General features: G+C 44.0%; 1 protein-coding gene across 2 annotated transcripts in view; it reads right to left on the minus strand.

Moving 5' to 3' along the window:
* The window catches only part of rbms3 (RNA binding motif, single stranded interacting protein), a 239,469-nt gene that overhangs the window by 60,103 nt on the left and 158,694 nt on the right, over positions 1 to 20,672 (minus strand). For both annotated transcript variants that reach the window (XM_069516825.1, XM_069516826.1), the window contains one exon: positions 1,001 to 1,158. In XM_069516825.1, coding sequence (XP_069372926.1) covers positions 1,001 to 1,158 — 158 coding nt within the window. The remainder of the gene's footprint in view (positions 1 to 1,000; positions 1,159 to 20,672) is intronic.

Raw genomic sequence — 20,672 nt, forward strand, 5'->3', positions numbered from 1 at the left:
CTGTGTGAGTGTGTGTATGTGTGCATGTGTGTGCACCGGTGTGTGTAGAACTGTGCATATGCTTATGTTTGTGCCTGTGTGTGTGTGTGTGTTTGTTCTTGTCTGTCCTGCTGTAACCCTCAGTAATAGAGCAGGGAATAGAGGAGGAGTTCAGCCAGAGCAGGTGATTAAGAAAAATCCCTGCAAGATGGCAGTTCTGTGGCCGTCAGTGGCCTCCTCTGGGTAAACAAGGGAGGAATGTGTGGAGAGGAATGAGAGCCTGGTGGCTGCTGCTGAGGACAAGGACAGAGCAGTTTATGACTTCGGGGGATTAACAAGCAGAAGAGGAAACTTTTTTTAAGTAGAAAAAGAAATAAACTGCTCAGTGAGAGGCTTGGTGGCAGAAATAAAGCAGTAGCTGTACTGTAAGGACGAGGGGTGATCGCTGGTATCCATGAACGTGTGTGAATGTAGAGGCATCCATTAATAGGCATGTTTAGCTTACACACTAGCACACACACACACACACACACAGACACGTACACAGACTCTGATGCGCAGCCATAAATAAAGACTAACTCATCCACGGGCAGACACACAGTCAAACAGACTGAGAGGAGAAACAAATCAGACCTAAAAGTTTCCACTGCCTGGAAGCAGGATTCATCTGACAAGCGTCTTTATAGAATAAATGTGTGTAAGCACTTAGGATGTACAAGCATGGGACTGTATGCCAGGGTGTGTACGTGTGTACATGCATGTTTGTGCACACTATGATCAGGGCATTTGTATGTGTGCGTGTGTCTGAATATATCACACAGGTCAAATCTATTTGCAGATCATGGAGTACGAGACCACTATATATGGAATAAGTATTTGACCCATGTGTGGGCATAAGTTCTGTACATTCATCATGAGAAAACTGTACTACTGCATTCATAGAGGCAGCAGGGCAATGAAATAAGAGGAGATATTTAAACTGTTGCATTCACGTCACATTCGTATCAATAACGTCACGTACCTGGCAAAACCAACTCCTCTGCTGACCCCGTTGGCGTCCCTCAGTATCCTCGTGGAGATGACGTGACCCAGGGGCTTCAGCATGTTCTCCAGCTCCTGCTCGTCCATAGAAACCGGCAGGTTGGAGATGTACAGATTGGTGGGGTCTTGCTCCTGTTGCTGGAAGTGAGGGAATTGGAGGAGCAGAGAGGAGGGAGGAGGAGGAGGAGAGAGGAGAAGAAAAGATGGTTAGAGAAATAATTTCTCATCAGCTTTGAGTCACAAGGCCTCACGCAACAGTGAAACCAAACTGTGGCTGAACTCTCATGGGAGGAGAGGATTAAGGGAAAGAGGGATAGAAAGAGAAAACGTGAAGGTATGTAGTTTATGGTGGTGTTTCCTGTGTAGTGCACAAGGGGCCGCTCGTAGCCGCACAGCTCATGGTGGGCTGAGCCTGAGGTAAGAGAGGGCCCGGTGCGCTCCACAGCAGAACAGCTGGAAACAGCAGCCTGGTCCCATCAGTCAATTAGCCACTGAGGCAAGCAGTCACCATATATGCCAATCATCCATCCATCCATCTATCCATCATGTCAGTCTGTAAATTAAGCATGAAACGACATTATGTCAGCCTGATCTTTAATTATGTTGTACTCTTGATGCTATATATGTTGGTATTTTCTTTTCCAACATATCAAATTATATATTCAATTCATCCTCCAATCCAGGTCGTTAGTTACTATTCAATCAGATCCTATTCATCCGAGGCAGCATCTGCATCTCTGAAGCTTTTTATTCAACAGCAGCCATAACAAGAGCCATCTATTCTGTGGTTGGCTGAAGGAATAAACACTAACATGTTGAAGGATGTACCTCCACTTCAGCTCACATGATAAGAGACCTGGTACAACCCTATCTCCAACATGGGTTCAGTGAACGATGATGTTAATTAAACTGATAACTTTGAACTGATCTTCAGAAGCTGCCTTTGTGAACTCTTTAATAAAAAAAATAAATAAATAAAAAAAAATTCATTCTCGCCCTAACAGCCTCTGAGAGTGTTACATTTTAATCCACTTTAGACCAATATTTTAGGCAGTGAAGGGAACTTTACAAGGAGCGTTGCCATGTAGAAAAGCAGTAATCTGTGGAATGGTTGGGATCTATACCTAATAAGAAGGGAGGCCGCTGAATTTCTCCTTGATAAGAATATTAATTTAGCAGGACTCATATCTATAAAAATTGATGGAATCATATTATATTATATAAAATGTTCATTCCATTAGTTCAGGAGTGGTTAAGTTTGATCGGCCATGTCCAGTCTCATAAAGTTTAAAAACTGAAAAGAGAAGCAGGGACAAGGAGGAAATGACTTTCACCCACAGAAATTAAGACAATCTGCACATCAGTTAAATAAATATAATGTTTTTGCTTTTCCAAACCACAAACATGCTTGTAATCTGTCAGTAGCGTTACTTTATGCAGAAATCAGTTTATTTTGCCTCAAAAAAAAGAAAGAAAAGATGAGAAAGATGGAATTCATACTGAAGCACTGCAAACAGCAGCTTCACAAGTCTTGTCTTATTCTCAGTCGGGGAGACATTGCTGAGACGGTACAGTTGCAGGTAAACAGTGTCTTTGAGAATCTTTACAGACTCTCTGTGCTTTGCCACAGGCAACGCTGCCTCGCTCTGTCTTATGTTTGCTGTTGACGGCAGAGGAGGAGGTTAAGGAGGAGGAGAGGAAGTGCCTCCATCGGCGTCCTGCCTCCATCACTCCATCTGTCAGAGGAGAAAACCGGTCCCTCCCCTGATTAATTAGCCGTCTTATGTGACAGGACATGTTTGATCTGATTAAAGCCTTTGGGAGAAAGCTGGTGACCGATGTGAAAGCGGGAAAACTGCAGCTATTTCTCCTTTAACCAGGAACTCAATTACTAAACTTCAGGGCAAATGAAACCCCCTCCTTCCATTGCAGGTTTGTCACAGTTGCGTTCTTCAGAGCGACCGGGAAAGAGCTCATGCACAAGTTTGTATAACACAGGATTTGGCCGTGAATGAGGCTTAATTAAATCTGCCCGTAAAAATCTACTGTACACGTGTCACTCTGCTGGTAAGTCCCTTTGGTGTGTGTAGCTGTGCAGCTGTGCTTTCCTTTGAGTTTCACTGGTTATGTCAGGCAATGTTTTGGAGGATTATGTCAAATAGGCTTCGTATTCCAGCGCAGACAGGAGGTCTGGATCAAAGAGTTAACTGCCTGAATCGCTGGGCTATAAGTCAGTGATATCAGAGTTTGCGTGTGCGTGAATGTGTGTAAGCGCGGGAGCACTTTTCAATGAGAGCGCCTGCTTCTATAAGCGTGACGGTACACACGGTGAAAGAATACGATGGAACGTGAAGCTGTAATTTGTGTGTGGGGCTAATAGTAGATAGCTCCTTATGCAAGGGGGGCCGGGAGGGGGGGGATTATCATGGGGAGGCCTCGTCTATACACGGCCGCCTCACTAAGTTTTCTCTTTGATGACGTTCCGCACCACAAAGCCCTAAATACCCAGATGAGAAGGTTACGTGGAGGAGTGGAAATGGGAGCGTTTTGACGGGAGGTGAGATGGGCTGGCCCATTCCACAAGGAGATTTAATTTCCTTTAATGTCAGCCTTCGCACATGCTCTGCTGTCAGGCTATGAATGAAACGGTAATTGAGCTGTGTGTGTGCTTGTGTATACCTGTGTATAAACCAGAATAATTATGGTGTGTGTGGGAAATATAAAATAAAATATAGTGTAATTCCATGCCTATGCCTTAATTTGCTTTTATGTACGTCTCCCAGAAGCGTTGTCTGCGTCTTGTGTGCGCGATGGCAGTTGCGCCTCTCTTCTCGCCATTGACCAGCATTGTAGAAGGTTAATGGAAAGGCTCCAGGCTGCACTGGGCCTCTGATGAGTATAATTCCTTCACCTTGCCACCAGGAGGACACGAGGAATCCAACTGTGTGTGTGTGTGACAGGAGGAAGGGGAGGGGGGGGGGCCCCCGACGTGTCATTTCCCGCTGACGGATGGGCCCCTCGCTAGAGCTGACAGCCCTGTAGCAGTTATTTCATTTCGACACCCGGCTCTGTTTACCCCACTGTAATATCTGAGAACATTACCATGCTTCGGGGGGAGGAGGAGGAGGGGGGGGTATTAACAGAGAGAGAGAGGAGAAGGAAAATGAAGGAAAGGATCTGGGCTAAGCAAAATAAAAAAAAAGAGAGGAAGAGACAGGAAGAATAGGAATTACAGTAATCACAGTGCAAAAGGTGAAAGAGTAAAAAAAGGTAAGACAAGACAGCCGGAGAGAAAGACGGAGACAAAGGCAGCCGACATGACGAGCAGATATAACACATTAAAGGAAGCCCTCGTTGGCTTCTGACAACGCTTGAGGGAAATGAGACGTCGAGTGTTAGAAGTCTACGTTTCGCCTTTGGGGCTCTCAGGGCTGCATCCATTTAACTGATAGAAGCGAGACAGGTAGATATGTGTCTTGACTGGGGGCACTGCATCTAATGCAGTGTTCAGGCTCTGGGATGCCCTCGCTATCATGTCAACATGGATTCCTTTACCCCATTCTGTCTTTTTCTACCCTCTTATGACCCCAGATTACTCTCACTCTGCCTCTCATTTGTTACTCCCTCTTCCACTCCCCCCCACACACTTCCCTGATACTTCTTTCACACCACAAAGACGTTTAACTTCTTCCCCATTGCCAGTAGAGGAGTTTGCCTTTCTGATGATCTTCCCCTGGCGAGTCTTGTTGCGTGTCAAGAATGTTCCGAAAACTGAGAAGCTCTCTCACCTCGCTTGTTTTGCCACTGTTGCATTTTGCACGATACTAAGAAAGAATACGCTCCTGGACGTTGTTTCTAAGATGTAAAAAACACAAACGTTCATGGCTATTTACACGGCAACGGCCAGAGGTTCACCACATGTCATAACATTGAGAAGAAAATTGAAGTGTCAGCATCTGGACTGCTAAACTACAGAAGAACAAATTAGTGCATTCACCCAGATGTTATGTTTTCACTTGACCTGAGCATGAATGCCGATTATTTGCATTCCCATTGCAGACAAAAGCCAGATGTTAGTGGTTGCTAGCGTGTTTTTTGACCAGTGTCAAATAATTTTTCAATCAATCATTCTTCTTCCTCTTCCATACTCTGTCTCCTCCACCCTTCACACTCGCTTCTTCCTCCAGTCCTCTCCCTCTCCATCCCTTCAGCTAGCTCGAGAGATTAGAGCTGTACGTGTAATTGGCTCTACAGGGCTTCGCCGCTGCTCCTTTAAGCACTGATGAACACTTGACGAGGGTGTGTATGTGAACGAGTGTGTACGCAGTTGCCAATCCTCAGCATAACGACACACTATTCACTTCCCTCAGGTATGCAACTCTGGCCTGTTGTGTGACTAACCAGCAGCCTGGAGGAGCACAATTAAAGCCAGAGACAATGGGGTTCCGTGTTGTCTGGTTGGAGAAAACTGCGAGGAAGTGGTAGTTGCTGTGTTGCTGCTGCGAGGATGTGTTGTTGACAAGTTTGCAGATGCCGCAGGGAGCGTTCCTGTGCTCTTGTATATAGGTTGAGGATCTGCAGTCAAATGTTGCTGTGGGAGCCTGAGTCTGCAGAAAGCATTCAAAAGACAAGCGGGCCCACCGAGTGGAAGGAAGTAGTAGAGGGATGTTGGATCGGGGAGTTGGAGAGTGGGGGAAGCATATGAGCACATCGACTCACTTCAAAAGGTTTTGAGTTTAATTTGTGAGAGGCCGGAGAATTCCGAGACAAAAAGGTATAACTACAAAGAAGCTATCATTCTCTTTCTTCAAATCTCACATTCTGTCTGTGTCATGACACTCATCTTCAAACCCTGGATCCACATCCAAGATTTAACACAGCCCGTCTCTGTCCACTGCAGCCGCTCACAGCAGATACGTACAAAGCTGCTTTTCAGACATGCGCTTAAGCCCCGACATCTTCCATAGGGTCAGTACGTGAGAACGCAAAAGTCAGTTACTCTGAACATTTTACGGATCTTTTCCTGCAAGTCCTTTAATCACATGTCCAGACAACATCCGAGCCTGTGTGTCAATACAGCAGGAACATATCCGTTTCTCACACACAACGGATGAGAATACAAACATCTCCTGATTAAACCACACAAAAAGAAGATGCCAACGAAGACCTCAACTTGGAAAGACAATGAGATCTGAGCGATTAAGGCACTGCCCAGAGGGAAATGTTCCTGTAGTTTTCAATGCGTTCAAGAGTTCATGTCTGGAAACGGCATAGGTGTCTGTAAAGCCAAGTAGCAGGACACTTGAAAAAACCAGTGTGCACAATGTTTACTGGTCAGGGTCAGAGTTTCGTGGGAAAACTTGATTTTGCTAATTGCTGTGCATTGAAGAAATTACACCTTATTTATCTATCCTGCCTTCGTACAAAAACATTTTTAACAGAGGTTCAAAGTGTGTTTCCTCCAGTGATTACATGTATTTGTCAAAGTCAGACATATGGTGAAACTTTGCAGGCTGGAATTCTCGCTCTCAATCCGCTGTAAACACGCTGCGATATACAAACACACATTGTAGCCCGACATATGCACAAACGTCTCCAACCCAGACACGCTCGATCACAGAGCAGCATGTCGCGGAGACGAAGGAAGACGACGAGAGCCCAAGCTGGTAATGCGCGAGGTCCTTCTGCTGCTCACTGGGGGAGGTGACGAAATCCACATCCCTGATTCAAACCTTCTGTTGGAAACAAAAGGACTGTGAGGCAACGGATTCGTGCCATCACCCAGGGCGGCCATTTTCAGTGCAATTACCATAATACGTCTGAACAAATGGCCTAAAACACCTGTCACTTGAGCATGGATTTAACAGCACACTGATAAATGGGTGTTGGCAGGGGTTTAAGATAAAGACTGCAAATATGCCATGAAGCAATACATTTGTCAGGGCTTAAAGAACGGAATTAAATTGAATTCTTGAGCTACAGATATCATCTTTCGTCAAATTCATAATTTGATTCACCTCAGTGGGCACATTTCGTTTTGGGATGTGTTCATGTTGTGTTGTTTAATAAATAAATAAAATTGAACATTTTCTGACTATATTCATGTTGATGTGAGAAGATGAGATAACTACCAGTAAGTGTGATACAGTCTGGCATCTCCTTGCATTGATCCAGATGTGTTAGATCACTCTGAATGTTGGGGGCTCTGTTGTATCGGAGACGTGTGAATGTGAGTGGCACCATGACATGAACGTTTTGTCTAGAAGCAGTAGAAGCAGACACTTCAACAAAACTGAAAAATCCCATCTCTCTGTCCCTGAGTGTGGAAATGTTTTCTACCTCAGTCAAGTTTAGAAACTTTTTTTGTGATATTTTTGGCACTTTTAAAACTTTTTTGAAACTATAGATGCATTGATCCAGGTTTTTGTCTTAGTATTCAGTTACCTCAGCTCAGGGGAAACTTCCTATGTACGACCTTGTACCTTGTACAGGCAGTAGTACACTCTAGTGAAGACTAAAATCGAACTCCATGGAAACCACTGGAAACATCAGCTCCACCAAGGAAGTTATGTTTTCTGTTGGTTTGTCAGCAGGATTACACAAAAACTACGATACAGATTTACACAAAATTTGGTGGAAGGATGGGACATAACCCCCAAAAAACATTTTTAAGTGGCTCCCTGCATTTCTTTCTCTCCACTATCTTTAACATGGAACATCTAATTTAAATACATCGTTAAAAACATCTTGAGATGAGGTGGTGCGGCTTGATTGAATTCAAGGGACAGTGTGTTCTAGGTTTTATACAAGTGACACCACATCTGCAACAATAACTACCTAGGCTGATTATGACATATAACTGTAGAAACAGAAATTTACAATGATATTAGCACAGAAGCTCATGGATCAATCAGCTCTGTGCAATTAAAGGAAACACGTAACTCATTGTCAAATTTTCTTCATAGTATTTGATATAACAGGACAGAGAAGGATCACAGTCTATTCTAATGCACATGTTCTACACTTCATCTTAAGTTTTAAAAAACAATTACCTCCCCTCTCCTGTGTGTTGCCATATTGACAGTCGGCCTCGTCCTCACTGTAAACTACCTAACAGATCAATTTGTTCATTTATTCACATTAGGATGCTCACATGATTGATTGGTCTTAGCAGCTGCTGGAAAATGCCAATTAATTCACCTCTCATCATCACTTTCTACACCAAAAGGTTCATTAGGAAGTTTTTACATTTCCTTTTTCATAAGATACAAAAGATTGAAAAGATAAATCAAAGTTTAAAGCTCAGGAGCAGAAGATTACAGGTTCACCTTGCTCATGCAGCGTTCCATTTGGCTGGAATACAATGTTACCTGATTAAATAAAAACGATCGTACAAATTACCATACGTTGCGGCAGAGCACAGCTTAATACATCACATTATCCAGCTACAGAATTCTTCCCATGAGTGCAATCCAAGCCAATGACAACTAAGTGTGTCCTACACTCATTCACTCACATAATTACACACACAGCTCCTGCACGGCACCGCATCTCAAACTTGCATTAACTCACACACAGGCGCACACACACACACACACACACATGATTGTACTCACACAAATACACACATTGTCAATCTTTGTCCTATTACTGCTTCTGGAAAATGGCTTTCTAGCTACTCTGTATTATGCTGAGATGATAGATGCTGTGTAAGGAACAAAAGTGGGTGATACATTATTGAGCCTTTGAGTATGCTAACACAGCGGAGGGGCTTTGTTTTACTCTCTCTCCCTCAGCTGGGCCTGCTCTCTGCTGGCACAGTCGCTAAAATATTCATCCAGCATAGGGCACAGGGAGTGCTATGGTGCAAAGCTAGCATTAGGTTTATCCTTCGGTGAGACATTTAACCGTGGTGTGAATTAAGGCAAAATAACAGGAACACGGTCATGGGACGTTGAAGGTCAAATTTCGATGTGTCACATGCACTTGCAGCTTCAAACACTGTACAAGATATATGATGTATATAAGAGATATGGCACCTTTCAACATTTTCAACGATTGGTCTGAGAATAATTCATGGGTCATGGAAATTAGTGGACTGATCTGGAGTGTGTGCAATTAGGTACAGATCCAAATAAAGATTTATAATAAGTGATATCAGACTTTCGCTACCCAGAAAATACTTTAACTTGTTAATAGGAGTAATTGATTGTTGGTTGTGGTATTTTCCAGGGATTTGATACCAAGAAAATTAAATACCTTCACCATCGGTATCCCCTCAACATTTCCGTGCATCTATGAAAACTCAGCTAACACATCAAGTGTCTCTTTCCTCTTGCAGATGTGTAATGAAGGGATCACACCTTCACTTTGCAAAACCTACATAACACCAATAAATTATGTCTGCCATCAATGTCATGGTTCATACATTTTGATGCCGGGTTAATGTGAATTTAAATGGGTCGATATGGGCTTCACCCGCTTAATCACGACCCCCTGATTTGATTTTGTATCTCCCTTGGTGAGCTAATATTCCAGAGATTAAAATTTCATGTGGAGCTCATATCATGTATCCATTATTAACATGGAAGACGGGCACGCTGGTCTCAACCCCATGCTCCAGCTCAAGGAGACGAAATTTGCGCACGCATAGTATAAATGGGAAGCCACACATGCATGCTAGGATACTGTTCTCAACGCTCCCTGAGGACCTCGCGACGGATTCATCCTCCGTTTGCAGGAATATTGGAGAATTTCCGTCTGAGCCGGGGTTGTGTCCCTGGTCGTGATCCCTCGGCTCAGGAGTAGACAACATTCACGGATGTCTTTCCAGGTTTCATAATACATTTTCATCACCATAACCGTCGTATTTTTGCATTACGGCGTATGCAACAACAGCTCATTGTGTCGTAGCCGGGGTAAATGCATTTTTCTGTCTTATGCATCATTCATGATATCATTTCTGAGATTGAATTCCTCCTGGCTGACATCATGTGGAGGCGGAGAGTGCCAGTGATGGCTTTAGTTTTTGGGAAGATGCAGAGGGAGCGGTGTTAAAAGGAAAATGGTGGTGAGCTGTTTGATTTGCACTATTGACCAACACTCGCAGAGAACCTACAGTGTCTGTTAATTATGGATGACTTTTCACTCAGTACAAGAGCTCTCTCTTCTGTTCCTCCCCTGCCGCTTTAGCCTGTTTTGCAGTTTGTCCGTTAAAATCTTTAACCTCTGCAAAGTTTTGCTTTTCAAATTCTCTCTTTTCAAATCACTGTTACAGTAATTTCCCTCCTCCAGCGGAGTCCACACAGTTGAGGACACTTGATCCTTTACTTTGTGCAGAGATGAGAGGACACGTGACATCCTGTGGAGGGCAACGTGCCAAAACGAGGCTTTGATATCTGGTGGAGTACGAAGTGTACTCCTCCAGTCACCCAAAAAAACATACTTCACGTCCACGGGGAGCTCATGTTGTGGTAACGTTCTGCGTGTTTCGTTTTGTGGAAGCCTTGTGGGAATACATGCTTTAAAAAGAAAAACATGGCTTTTGTTTAGGCTCATTTATTTTATCACAGCACAATGTACACACACGTATATAGACATGTGGAAATGTGTTTCCTTTAGTGTGATGATTGTCCACTTCCCACGTCCTTTTAAGTTGGGTTAGGCCTTTACACTCAGCGGAGGAGATTTCTTTTAAACTGAGAAGTTTGAAATTCAAAATGGCCCATCTGTGTTATCTTACTGAATAATGCTCTCACGCTACAACAGATGGGCCTGTAGGTTCCCGACCAGGGGGAAATCTTCATGATTCAATGTCACAACAACTTTAGCTGTTCTAAGTGACAATGGACACCAAACTAACTAGTTTAGAGAGTCTATGCCTAAATTCTACCAGCTTTACAATCATCATGTTCTGAATGGGTTAACATATGTCAACAATCCACTGTGGTAACAATTACTTGAGGCTCTCTATTCTATGGAAGGGTATTGAGGGGTAATTGAGCCTGTCGGTACAGGCTGTGAGAGTACACCAGACGAAAGAGGGTGGGTACAAATGCTCTGTGTTTTCCCAAGATCACAGATATGCTGCACAGTCACCTCTGCTCTAAAAAAACTCCTACGTGTCTCCAACAAGCCACCGTCGTTCCTCCACCTCAGATGGGCTGTTTCACTGAGCGCAAGCCGTTCTCAGAGCATCACCTCATACAGACCTGAGTTGCCCTTGACAGGGGTTCACTGCGTCGTTAAATCGCCATGCATGTTAACCCCAGGGTTCATGGGTCAAATGAGCCGTGGCAGTGGATGTTAAGTGACTTCAAAAGGCTGCGTCCACACGCCCCTCCGCGCCGTCTGTCTCCCCATGCAGCACATGTCTGTGTGAAGAATTTGCTCAACAGACCGGCTGGGTCAGTGGATCAAAGTTAACAGATACACTGGAGGAAAGTCACATGCATGCACTTCCACATGCGTAGAAGACCTCACAGTCTCACCGAGATATACAAGCACTTGTACACTGTTGCCCACGGTCACAGCAATTTTTCATTCTCGTTAAAAAAGGCGGATTCATACAATATGTTGACAAGTCGTATTCAGTGTTAAGATGACAGGCGGGATGTGTGAGCCCTCCAGCATCATCAGAAACCAGCAGAGTGACAATCTCTTTGTTTCCCCTCCACACTCATATCACCTGCCTTCCAAATGGAGGCGCAATGCAATTTTCACTTATGAATCTACTGCAGAGCAAATAGCATATGCTGTTTTGCAGCACCACAAACACACCCTGAATAACTACCCTGGGTCATGGACTCATTTGTTATTCCTTAATGTGCCACTACTCACCGGGGAACACTAAGGCTGCCATGTGAAACGACTGTGCGACGTGAGCATCATACGTCTAACCGCAGCAGAAATACCTTTCCAAACGCAGCGGAGGCGAGGAAATATTGAAATATATATTAAAGAATTATTTCTCAATGGAAAATAGCAACAACAAAAGTAATAAAACAGCAATAATGGAAGTGTTGTTGTGGAGAGAGCCACTCAGAACAAATCAACATTTATGTGACATCAGTCAGGTTTGGCGGTGGAACTGATGCAATGATTTTCAATTACAAAACAGTGATGTGAAGTAATAGTTCCCTTTCCATCACAGAACGCAGAGAGCTCCTATAAATAACGGCTGGATTTCTAATAAATACACAGACTACATACATACATACATATATAAAACTGTGTATATACTGAGTAATTACTGATTTTAATACTTTTTATTCTAAATTCAGTCCTTTTAATATGTTCTGACAGACACAATACAAAACATAAGGCTTCAATTAAAAATACAATTAATGCTCATTGTCCTTTTCTGCCCAATAATGTAGCTACACATAATTAATTACATGTTGAATATACTTTGTCTTAATGAGTTAACATGACAATCTTTACCATACAATTACATCACATTTGCAAACAAAGAAAATGCAATTTAAAGCGACTCAGTCTATAAATTACCCAGAATGAAATCTCTTCAAATTAGGTTTTACCATATGCAGGCTTATTTGTGATAATTGTGAGAAAAAAAATGGAGGGAAATTTCCTGAACGTGTTAATGAAACATGACACACACAAAAAAAAAAAAGCAGCTGACAGCTTTGACAAACCAGCTCATAATTACATGTGATCCATGTGTTCTACACAGGAGCTCTTTTGTTTCCCCTCTGTTGACAGCTGCCTCTGGGTCCTAGTTAATATGCATAAATTCACATCTGGACTTCGGCATAAACATTTCCATCATGGTGCAGTGTTCTTGACACAATGCGGTTGTGACAGAAATAATATTTCTAACATGCTTTAATTTGCAAAAATATTTTCAACATGTCACAGTACGTTTGACCTTCATGTATTAGGTGGTGGGTAGAAGTGGAAAGGAAATGAAAGGGATGGTATCTTGGGGGGGGGGGGGGGGGGGGGTGTTACAGTAAAAGCGTTCTTTGAGCATTTCCCGCAGCTAAGTGCTTCTGTTTACTCATCGCAAACAGTATATCCCGAACCCAAAGCCAATCTCTGTTGTGTATTTCTGTGAGAGCGTCATTAGCACTCGATGACCTATATAAAGGGGACGGCTGCTTGTTACAGTCTAATTATCACCCTAAATGGCCTGGAAGACGGGAGGTGCAGCGGGAGATAATGTGTTTGTTATGGACACTAATGATACAGTGGATGCAAAGTAACGACCCACCCTGGGTGTCCCGCCGAGTTCAGCGGCTCCATCGCTTCTATTCTATGAAAACTTGGGGAAACCATCCTTTATGGTTTCCTCTTTTCCGAATGGGAGAGGAGGAGGGATTAAAGGAATGGATGGAGAGAGTTGGATAGAAAAGCTGAAAAGAGAGGGAGAGTGTGAGTTGCAGAATAGGAGGAAATAGTCAGGAAGGTATTAATAAAACATGCAGTAGTAACAGTAACTGCGACCCCAGTTTTTTTTATTGATGCTCAGGTGGAGCATCAGTGAAATGTTGTGGGGTTGAAACTAGATGCTGCTACTTCAACAAATCCAGAATATACTATGTAGTATGAGTACACGCTAAGTAAGGGAATGTAAAAGTGTTTGCCGTCTTGACTCCAGACATTTCCAAAGGCCAGTGTCCCAGGTACACAGGCAAGTATGTGAACAATATCAAGTCACAGCTCCTGGTGTCGGGATATTCGTTCATGAAAAGCAGGTAGATCACAAGCCCATGACTCTCACCCGCCTCAAGAGAAGGGAAGGGGAAGAACAATGAACGGAAAAAACAACAAACACTCAATCTGACTGTACAGAGGTGATCCCCAGCTCCGTCATAATGATGGCACCACAATGAAGCCACAGGAGGAGCTCTTTGTGTGAGAGTGCAAAAGACTTAGAGTGCAAGAGTGACAAATAGAAGTGAGGAGCAATGGCTGATAGGTAATAAGGAGGAGGAGTCCCTAGTTTGTAAGCCAGCGGCATAGAAGTGTCTAGACAGATGTCATGGGTCCTGCCAGGAGAGACAGGGACATCAGTGTCCACATGACAGTTTGACAGAGTGAGTGAACTCTAGACTCAGGTGGGACGGAGAAAGGGAAATGGAGGGAAGGATGAGCACCCTGTGAGATGGAAGTGGGGTCACCTTATCCAGGGGTCATCATGGATCGAGAGTGACGGAAGAGGAACATCACATTTGTGAGGACTTTGAATAAACATCAGTCATCCAATGTCAACACCTGCTTTATGTCACAAGATAATTAACTGTCACACGTGTCCCTGCAGGTTTAAACATTTCCATAAACACTCCATCATTTATCACCACTATTCAAGAAGACTATAAAATGGTCAATGCCGCCGTCATGACAGCAGTAAAGATCATTTTTTTAGATAAAAAGCAGAGAGGTTTTACATTAAACCTCATTAAAATCGTCTCAAAGACAGTGAAAACCCAACACTGCCACTCGATGAGGCAATGCCAAGGCCCACTGCACAAGACTGCACAGTAAACACACCAACATAATGCAGGAAATACTAGCCTACTTTGTAAATCCTTCAACAAACCGTCTTGGCTCATCAGTGTGCTATCTGGACGGCATCTAATGAGCACTTAATTTGAGAGTGTCTGCATCATTAACAGGGCCCGCTGTTTGATGCCACAGCTGTCAAATAAGACTTTCATCCCGACACCATGACAGAAAATGTGTGTGTTTGTGCACCTATGGATGGATATGTTAAAGAATAATTTTCGCGTTATGTGTGTGTGCAAAAAAGAGTTAAAAAAAAGTGAATGTAATGAACGGTTCCATACTACTGTGTCAAGAAGGAACATCCATACCATTATATTTTCATTTTAAAACTAGAATAATCTCCATCTGCACAAGCATTTTAGCTTAATTTCAGTATTAATGCCTGTACATATTAACACACCTGAAAAAGCGTATCATACGACCATTCAGGTACACTGGGCATGTGCATGTCGGTGGAAGCAGAATGTCTCCTCTGCAGCCAGTTGCACACTTACAGAAAATACTACAAATAAGAAAAGGCAATTGTGAAAAATCATATGAGGGGTTTCTTTTCTTAAACACAACGAAGTGGAACTGTGACTGACATCCAGTGTTCTTCGTTGATAGTCAAGTCAACAAATTAGGACACAAATAGGAGTGACTGTGTCCTCATCTCCTCATCTGCCGCTCCAGACTACAACGAAGTCCTGGAGTGAAACAGAACCAGCAGCGTTTCCAAACTTCTTCTTCCATTTTAGGCGCTTGAAAGCTAAAGAATACTGTGGACGACAGATGCTACCATACAGGCGTTCTACGGAAGTTCAACATGGGGTCAAAAGGTCCCACCGGAAAAGGTGCAGAGTCAGCGTCTTGACTACTAAAGTACAGCAGAAGAAATATGCATGTTCGCCCAGGTGCCATGATTCTAACACAGCCGATTAGAACCTGTGGCTACTGCAGAGTCATTTGCCCTGGGAGAGCGCCCCAGGGCCCTGGCATCTGCTCCTGGTCGGTCGGCTGTGACCCATAGCACTGGCAGCTCACCGGCGTTTGAAACGTGTCGTTCTGTAAAATGATGGCGGTTGATTGCTACGGGGGCCTGCAAGTGTCAAACATGACTCGAGAGAGGGAGCGGGGATTTGTTAAATGATGTCCTCCTACCAGACGAACCAAGGGGATTAGTGTTCATCACGTCATAGTGTGATTAACAACACCCACCTCCTTCCATTAGCCTGACCTTGTTAAGTGTGTATGCTGTGATTACATGGTCTGTCGCTATCATGTGTTTCCACCATTACCCACACCGGCCGGTTTTAGTCTTTGCAGCTGTTGATGTTGTGAGCGCTTTTTGTTGTTGGTTACTGTTGTTGTTGTTGCCATTGGTGTGACCTTAAGGCTGCCTGGCTACACTTGCATCGCTGCTCTCGCCATGTTCGACTCTCCCACTCTACTTCTCTGCCGCTCTCTCGCCTCTCTTACTCACTTCCCTGGCTGCTATAATTAGAGTAATTGGAATCAGATGATGCTGGCTTAATTGGTAAGGAATGCAGACGGGGCTACGGGGCTTTTCCGCACGGGAAAATCAGCTGGAAGAGAGAACACGAGACAGTAGGGAGGCACAGGGGGAGGAGAAGGAGGTCTGCAGTCACGCATTCGGCTGCTCTGGCTTTAATAAAATTGGCAGGATTCTGTCGTAAACACACAAACATATTACGAGGACTGATGGGGTCTGAATGTTGTCATATGTTGGCAGCATGATGTCAGGAAAGGCAATGCACGTGAACTGAGTTTGGCTAAACACTCAAATCAACAGGAGCATGGTTTTTACACAGTAATGAGTCGAAGTTGAAATCATTCTCATCTGACAGTAGCTGGGTCTATGCACAAACATTTCATAGTGAAGGCCACAGGGCTGCGGGGTGATAACGATACATATTGCATGATGAAAGTTGGATACACACTTGCCAACAAAGAGCCACAATATTAAAGGTTAGAATCCATCGGTAGGAGGGCAAGTTTCATTTAAACTGTGCCAGAAGCAAATTCTCCTTTCAAGTTGAAAGACTGCGCAAGAGGGAGGGCGGAGGAGCGCATGGGAGGGAGAACGGGAGGAGGAGAAGGAGACTCTGCTGGTTTTATTCTGCTGAAAGTCACACCTGAAAGTCAACCTGATTGTTTGCTGTTTGTGCACCGTGGCCACCGATGCGTGGGAGGAGTGTCTGATTCCCCACAGGCACGTGCAGCCTAATGAAGGAAGGAGCGGCACACCCGCTTCAGGAGCTGGGACTTCCTCCTTTACACCCAACCTAAAGGGAGCGAATGCTGCAGCTGGCCTCCTTATCAAAAGGGGGCAGCATTGCCAATATTGTACAGGTTTTTCTCTGAGAGGGAACGTGCATATACGTTTGTCCAGTTAACGCTACATGACTCGTTTTCTATCATTGGACCACGTATGTGGCAAATAGAGACGTTCGTTTGTCAGGTTCACGCACTCTCAATCTCCAAGTGAATCTCATTACCCCTAACATGGAGGTGGTTACCAGGGAAGACAACTGTGAGCACGTCTCCATCTTTGTGGCTCACACTCGTTCCCTTGTATGTTGAAATGTGTGTATGCAGCTCTTTTGTTTTGCCGGCTGCTGAACTGCTCAGAGCCTTTGTCTTCCTGCGTCGCTCCCCAGATCTCAGTTCGTTACAGAGCGTAATTATCGTGGCGCGAACGGACTCCCCAGCCGATGCACAAAACTCATTAAATTCCACTAGCCTGCTTTTTCGCTGGCACGCTCTTCTCGTCCCATATTAATCTTCCTTCCGACCCAAACTTTAATTCTCGGGGAAAATGTTTATGTGAGGAGTAACTGCTTCCACCCTCACATGCAATATCTGCTCTTCTTTATTGTGCTTCTTCTTCTTTGTCTTAAATTCAGCGCCGTTTTGTAATGTTGTGATCCAAGGTCAGGTGTAATGAAGGGCTAATCAGATGCGAGGTGGCACGGTGCCTCCCCGATGAGCGCGGCAGGTCGAAGATGACACCCGTTCACTTCCTCTCTGTTCGCCCTCTCCCTCCGTCATTGTCTCTTTCCCTCTGTGCGCCTGCCTCCGTCTCCAGACAATGACCAGACTAATTTCCAGACTCCCTCCTGCAGTCTCCCTCACTGCTAACACAGGGCCACACAAACAAGGTCGTTCAGGCTGCTGTAAGAGGAAGATGTATCATTTACTGGGAGATGGATGACACGATGTCTCCGCAAAAAGCTTTTATTTTGACCAGAAGTATTACTGCAACCCTGCAGCCCTCTTTCCCCCCTCCCCTCTAATTGAACAAGGAGGCAAAAGACAACTGCCACTTGTGCTGCGAAGGAAATTGCCTCTTCAGTAGGGTGGAAAAAACAAAAACCATTCTTGAAAAATGGGTGTAAGCGTTCAACAACCTGCCCCTAAGAGGCCTGGAGACAAATTGAGCAAATTGAAGATGGCCGTCCTTGATGACCGATCAGGCCGCTGGTGCAAAGTGCAGCAAACCTCCTCCCATTACTTACATATTTGGCGCTGTAGCACATTGGATTTCTTTTAAAAGACGGCAGTAAAGATCAGCCTATAACAGCAGGGTGAGCTACGAGTTTTCCAATAGCATCAAACACATCACTGATTGTCTCAGCTAAGCCTCTGACAGTGTGTGCGGCAGATCTGACAGCAATTACAGCCCAGTTCAGTATAGGACTAATCTTTAATTGTTATTCTATTATTGTTCTGTATTTTCTTTTGGTCATGCTAGTAGACGCTCTTGGGATTTCACAATTTGAAATTAAAGCACAAACCCTTTCGTTATTCTACTGAGATTTAAAATAAAGATGGATACAATACATACATTCAGCAATATGATGTGTGAATGTTTTCTTTTCTCTTTTAGAAATGAATTCAATTTGAGGTTATATTAATTTATGGATTACAGATTACAATTTAATATTTCGAATAAAGGCAATTTAGTGCATTGTTGTGACATAAACACTTCAGAATTGAGAAAAAAATAACTAAAGGTACAAAAAACTGGTTGTATTGCAAATAAACTGGGGAGTTCTGTAATTTCTACTTTAATTCATAGAACAACTCTTATCATCTGATATATGTAGTATAAATATCAGAAATACTACATGTACATTCCAGGCCCGTGATGCGTACGTCACACATGCAGGTGTGGAAAGACTCAAAGTAAAAAAGCACATCCCAAGGTCCGGTGTAGTAGAGCACAGTCTGTTACACTGCAGCGTTGTGTGTGGTGTAACTTTAAGGTCTACACCGCTGATGTGGCCGATCGGACTGACAGCTCCTGCAGGGCTCTCGGGCCAGATGAGTGCAGCCGGAGCTCCCGCGGGTCCGGCACCTGCCAGATGTAGCGGGATGTGAGCAGGTGACGACGGGATATCAGAACCCCTTGTACCCTCCTCAGCCATCCTAGAAAGAGAAATCTCACCAGGGCCGGCAGAGACACAGCTACAACTGGGACTTCCGCACAGCCGCCTAGCATTTAATTGAACTTAGTTGATGGGTGACTGCCTGCATTAACTTGACATTTGCTTCCGCACGTCATGTCAGCTAGCAGAGGATAGCAGCAAATTAGAAGCACCGTCTCAGTGTCACAGAGTTTTTATACTCTATATGTAATATGTGATTTTTTTTTTTTTAATCGCATTATCTTTTCATCACTGAGATGATGAGTTTTTAATTAGCCATAGAATTATCTGCATCATGGTGACCTTGAGAGGGTAGAGGCAGATAACAGAGTGGAGAAATTGAGCAGAATTAAGTACAAGTACAAGGGAGCAAGTAAACACAGCTTGACAATGTACTCAGAGTACAGCCTGTTATTATCTAAGTCTACATCAACTGAGACATCAAAGCAAATATCTGAGAAAGAAGAAGTCCAGACTCCAGCATGTGAACCTCCACGGCTCCAATGACTCCAGTTTCCGAGTCAATTCCGTTCAGTCCCATTAGCAAACTGTAGGTTTTGCTAATGTCTGAAGCTACCCAGGCAGGTAGGAGTCCTCAGTCACAGTAATGGCTTCACCCAACTCTTTGAAGGCACACTGGCTGTAATGGCGTCTGAAGAGAGCGATTGCGGGGTACAACCCTCCAGGGACTCATTAGCGAGGAACGGAGCTATTTGAAGAAGGACGTGTGTATGGGAAAATGCAGGAAGACATAGTGTGCATGTTTTTTTTTTTTGCTTTTCTTATGCTGTTTTCCTGTCCAAAGAAAAAAAAAAATCACTGGAGTGTGGAGCTGTACGAGGGCAGAGAGGGACAAACTGGTTGCTTGTTGTGGGCAGGGACCCCAGAGCCTGGACAGAGGGAATGTGATGAGTTGGCAGGGTGCAAAGGAGATGGAAGGAGAGAGAAGGCGTAAAAAGGAGAGATAGTCGGAGTGGGAGTAGGGGAAAGCAGCAGAATGCCATGTTTTAGCATCACAGCAGGATTCAGAGCTGGGTGCCACCACAGATATGCTGGAGCTGAACATATATTGGACTTGAAGCTCATGTTATGTCAGTCTGATCTGAGGTGGCACAGTAACAGTGACAGGGGCTACTGCCTGCCTGGTCTGGATATAGGCATCATTGCCACTTCCACTTGCACACACTGTGTCGTACACATAAAGTGAGAGGGTTGTCCACTGACTACAATGTCAGTGGTTCGATCCCGGGTGTCCTTAAGCAAGATACCGATCCCCAAATTGTCGGCTGCACAGAAGAATCTCTGCAAGCGCTGTGTGAATGTGTGGAAGCAACCTGCAATACCTTCAATAAGCACAATATAAATACAGTTCATTTTTACATAAAGCTAATTCAAATAATAGTTTAACAATAGTATGAGTTCTTACTGGACCTATGTTGGAAAACATTAAACTCATGTGCCAAATATTTCCTGATAAAATTTTGATCTTGTTTTTGCGTCAGTCTGTGTCACAATATTTCATCAACTTCAATTGACCCAAATCCATACAAATGACTAAAAAGACATCCATGAATCCATTTCATCCTGCACTTTGTCACATAGAAAGAAAAAAAAAAAGAAGTCAGCGGAGCAGAGAGAGCTGGAGTGTGAGGTGTTCGTTAACTGGAAGATCTCTTCCTTTAAAAAGACCCC

This window comes from Paralichthys olivaceus, chromosome 20 (assembly GCF_024713975.1).
Source record: "Paralichthys olivaceus isolate ysfri-2021 chromosome 20, ASM2471397v2, whole genome shotgun sequence".
NCBI lineage: Eukaryota > Metazoa > Chordata > Actinopteri > Pleuronectiformes > Paralichthyidae > Paralichthys > Paralichthys olivaceus.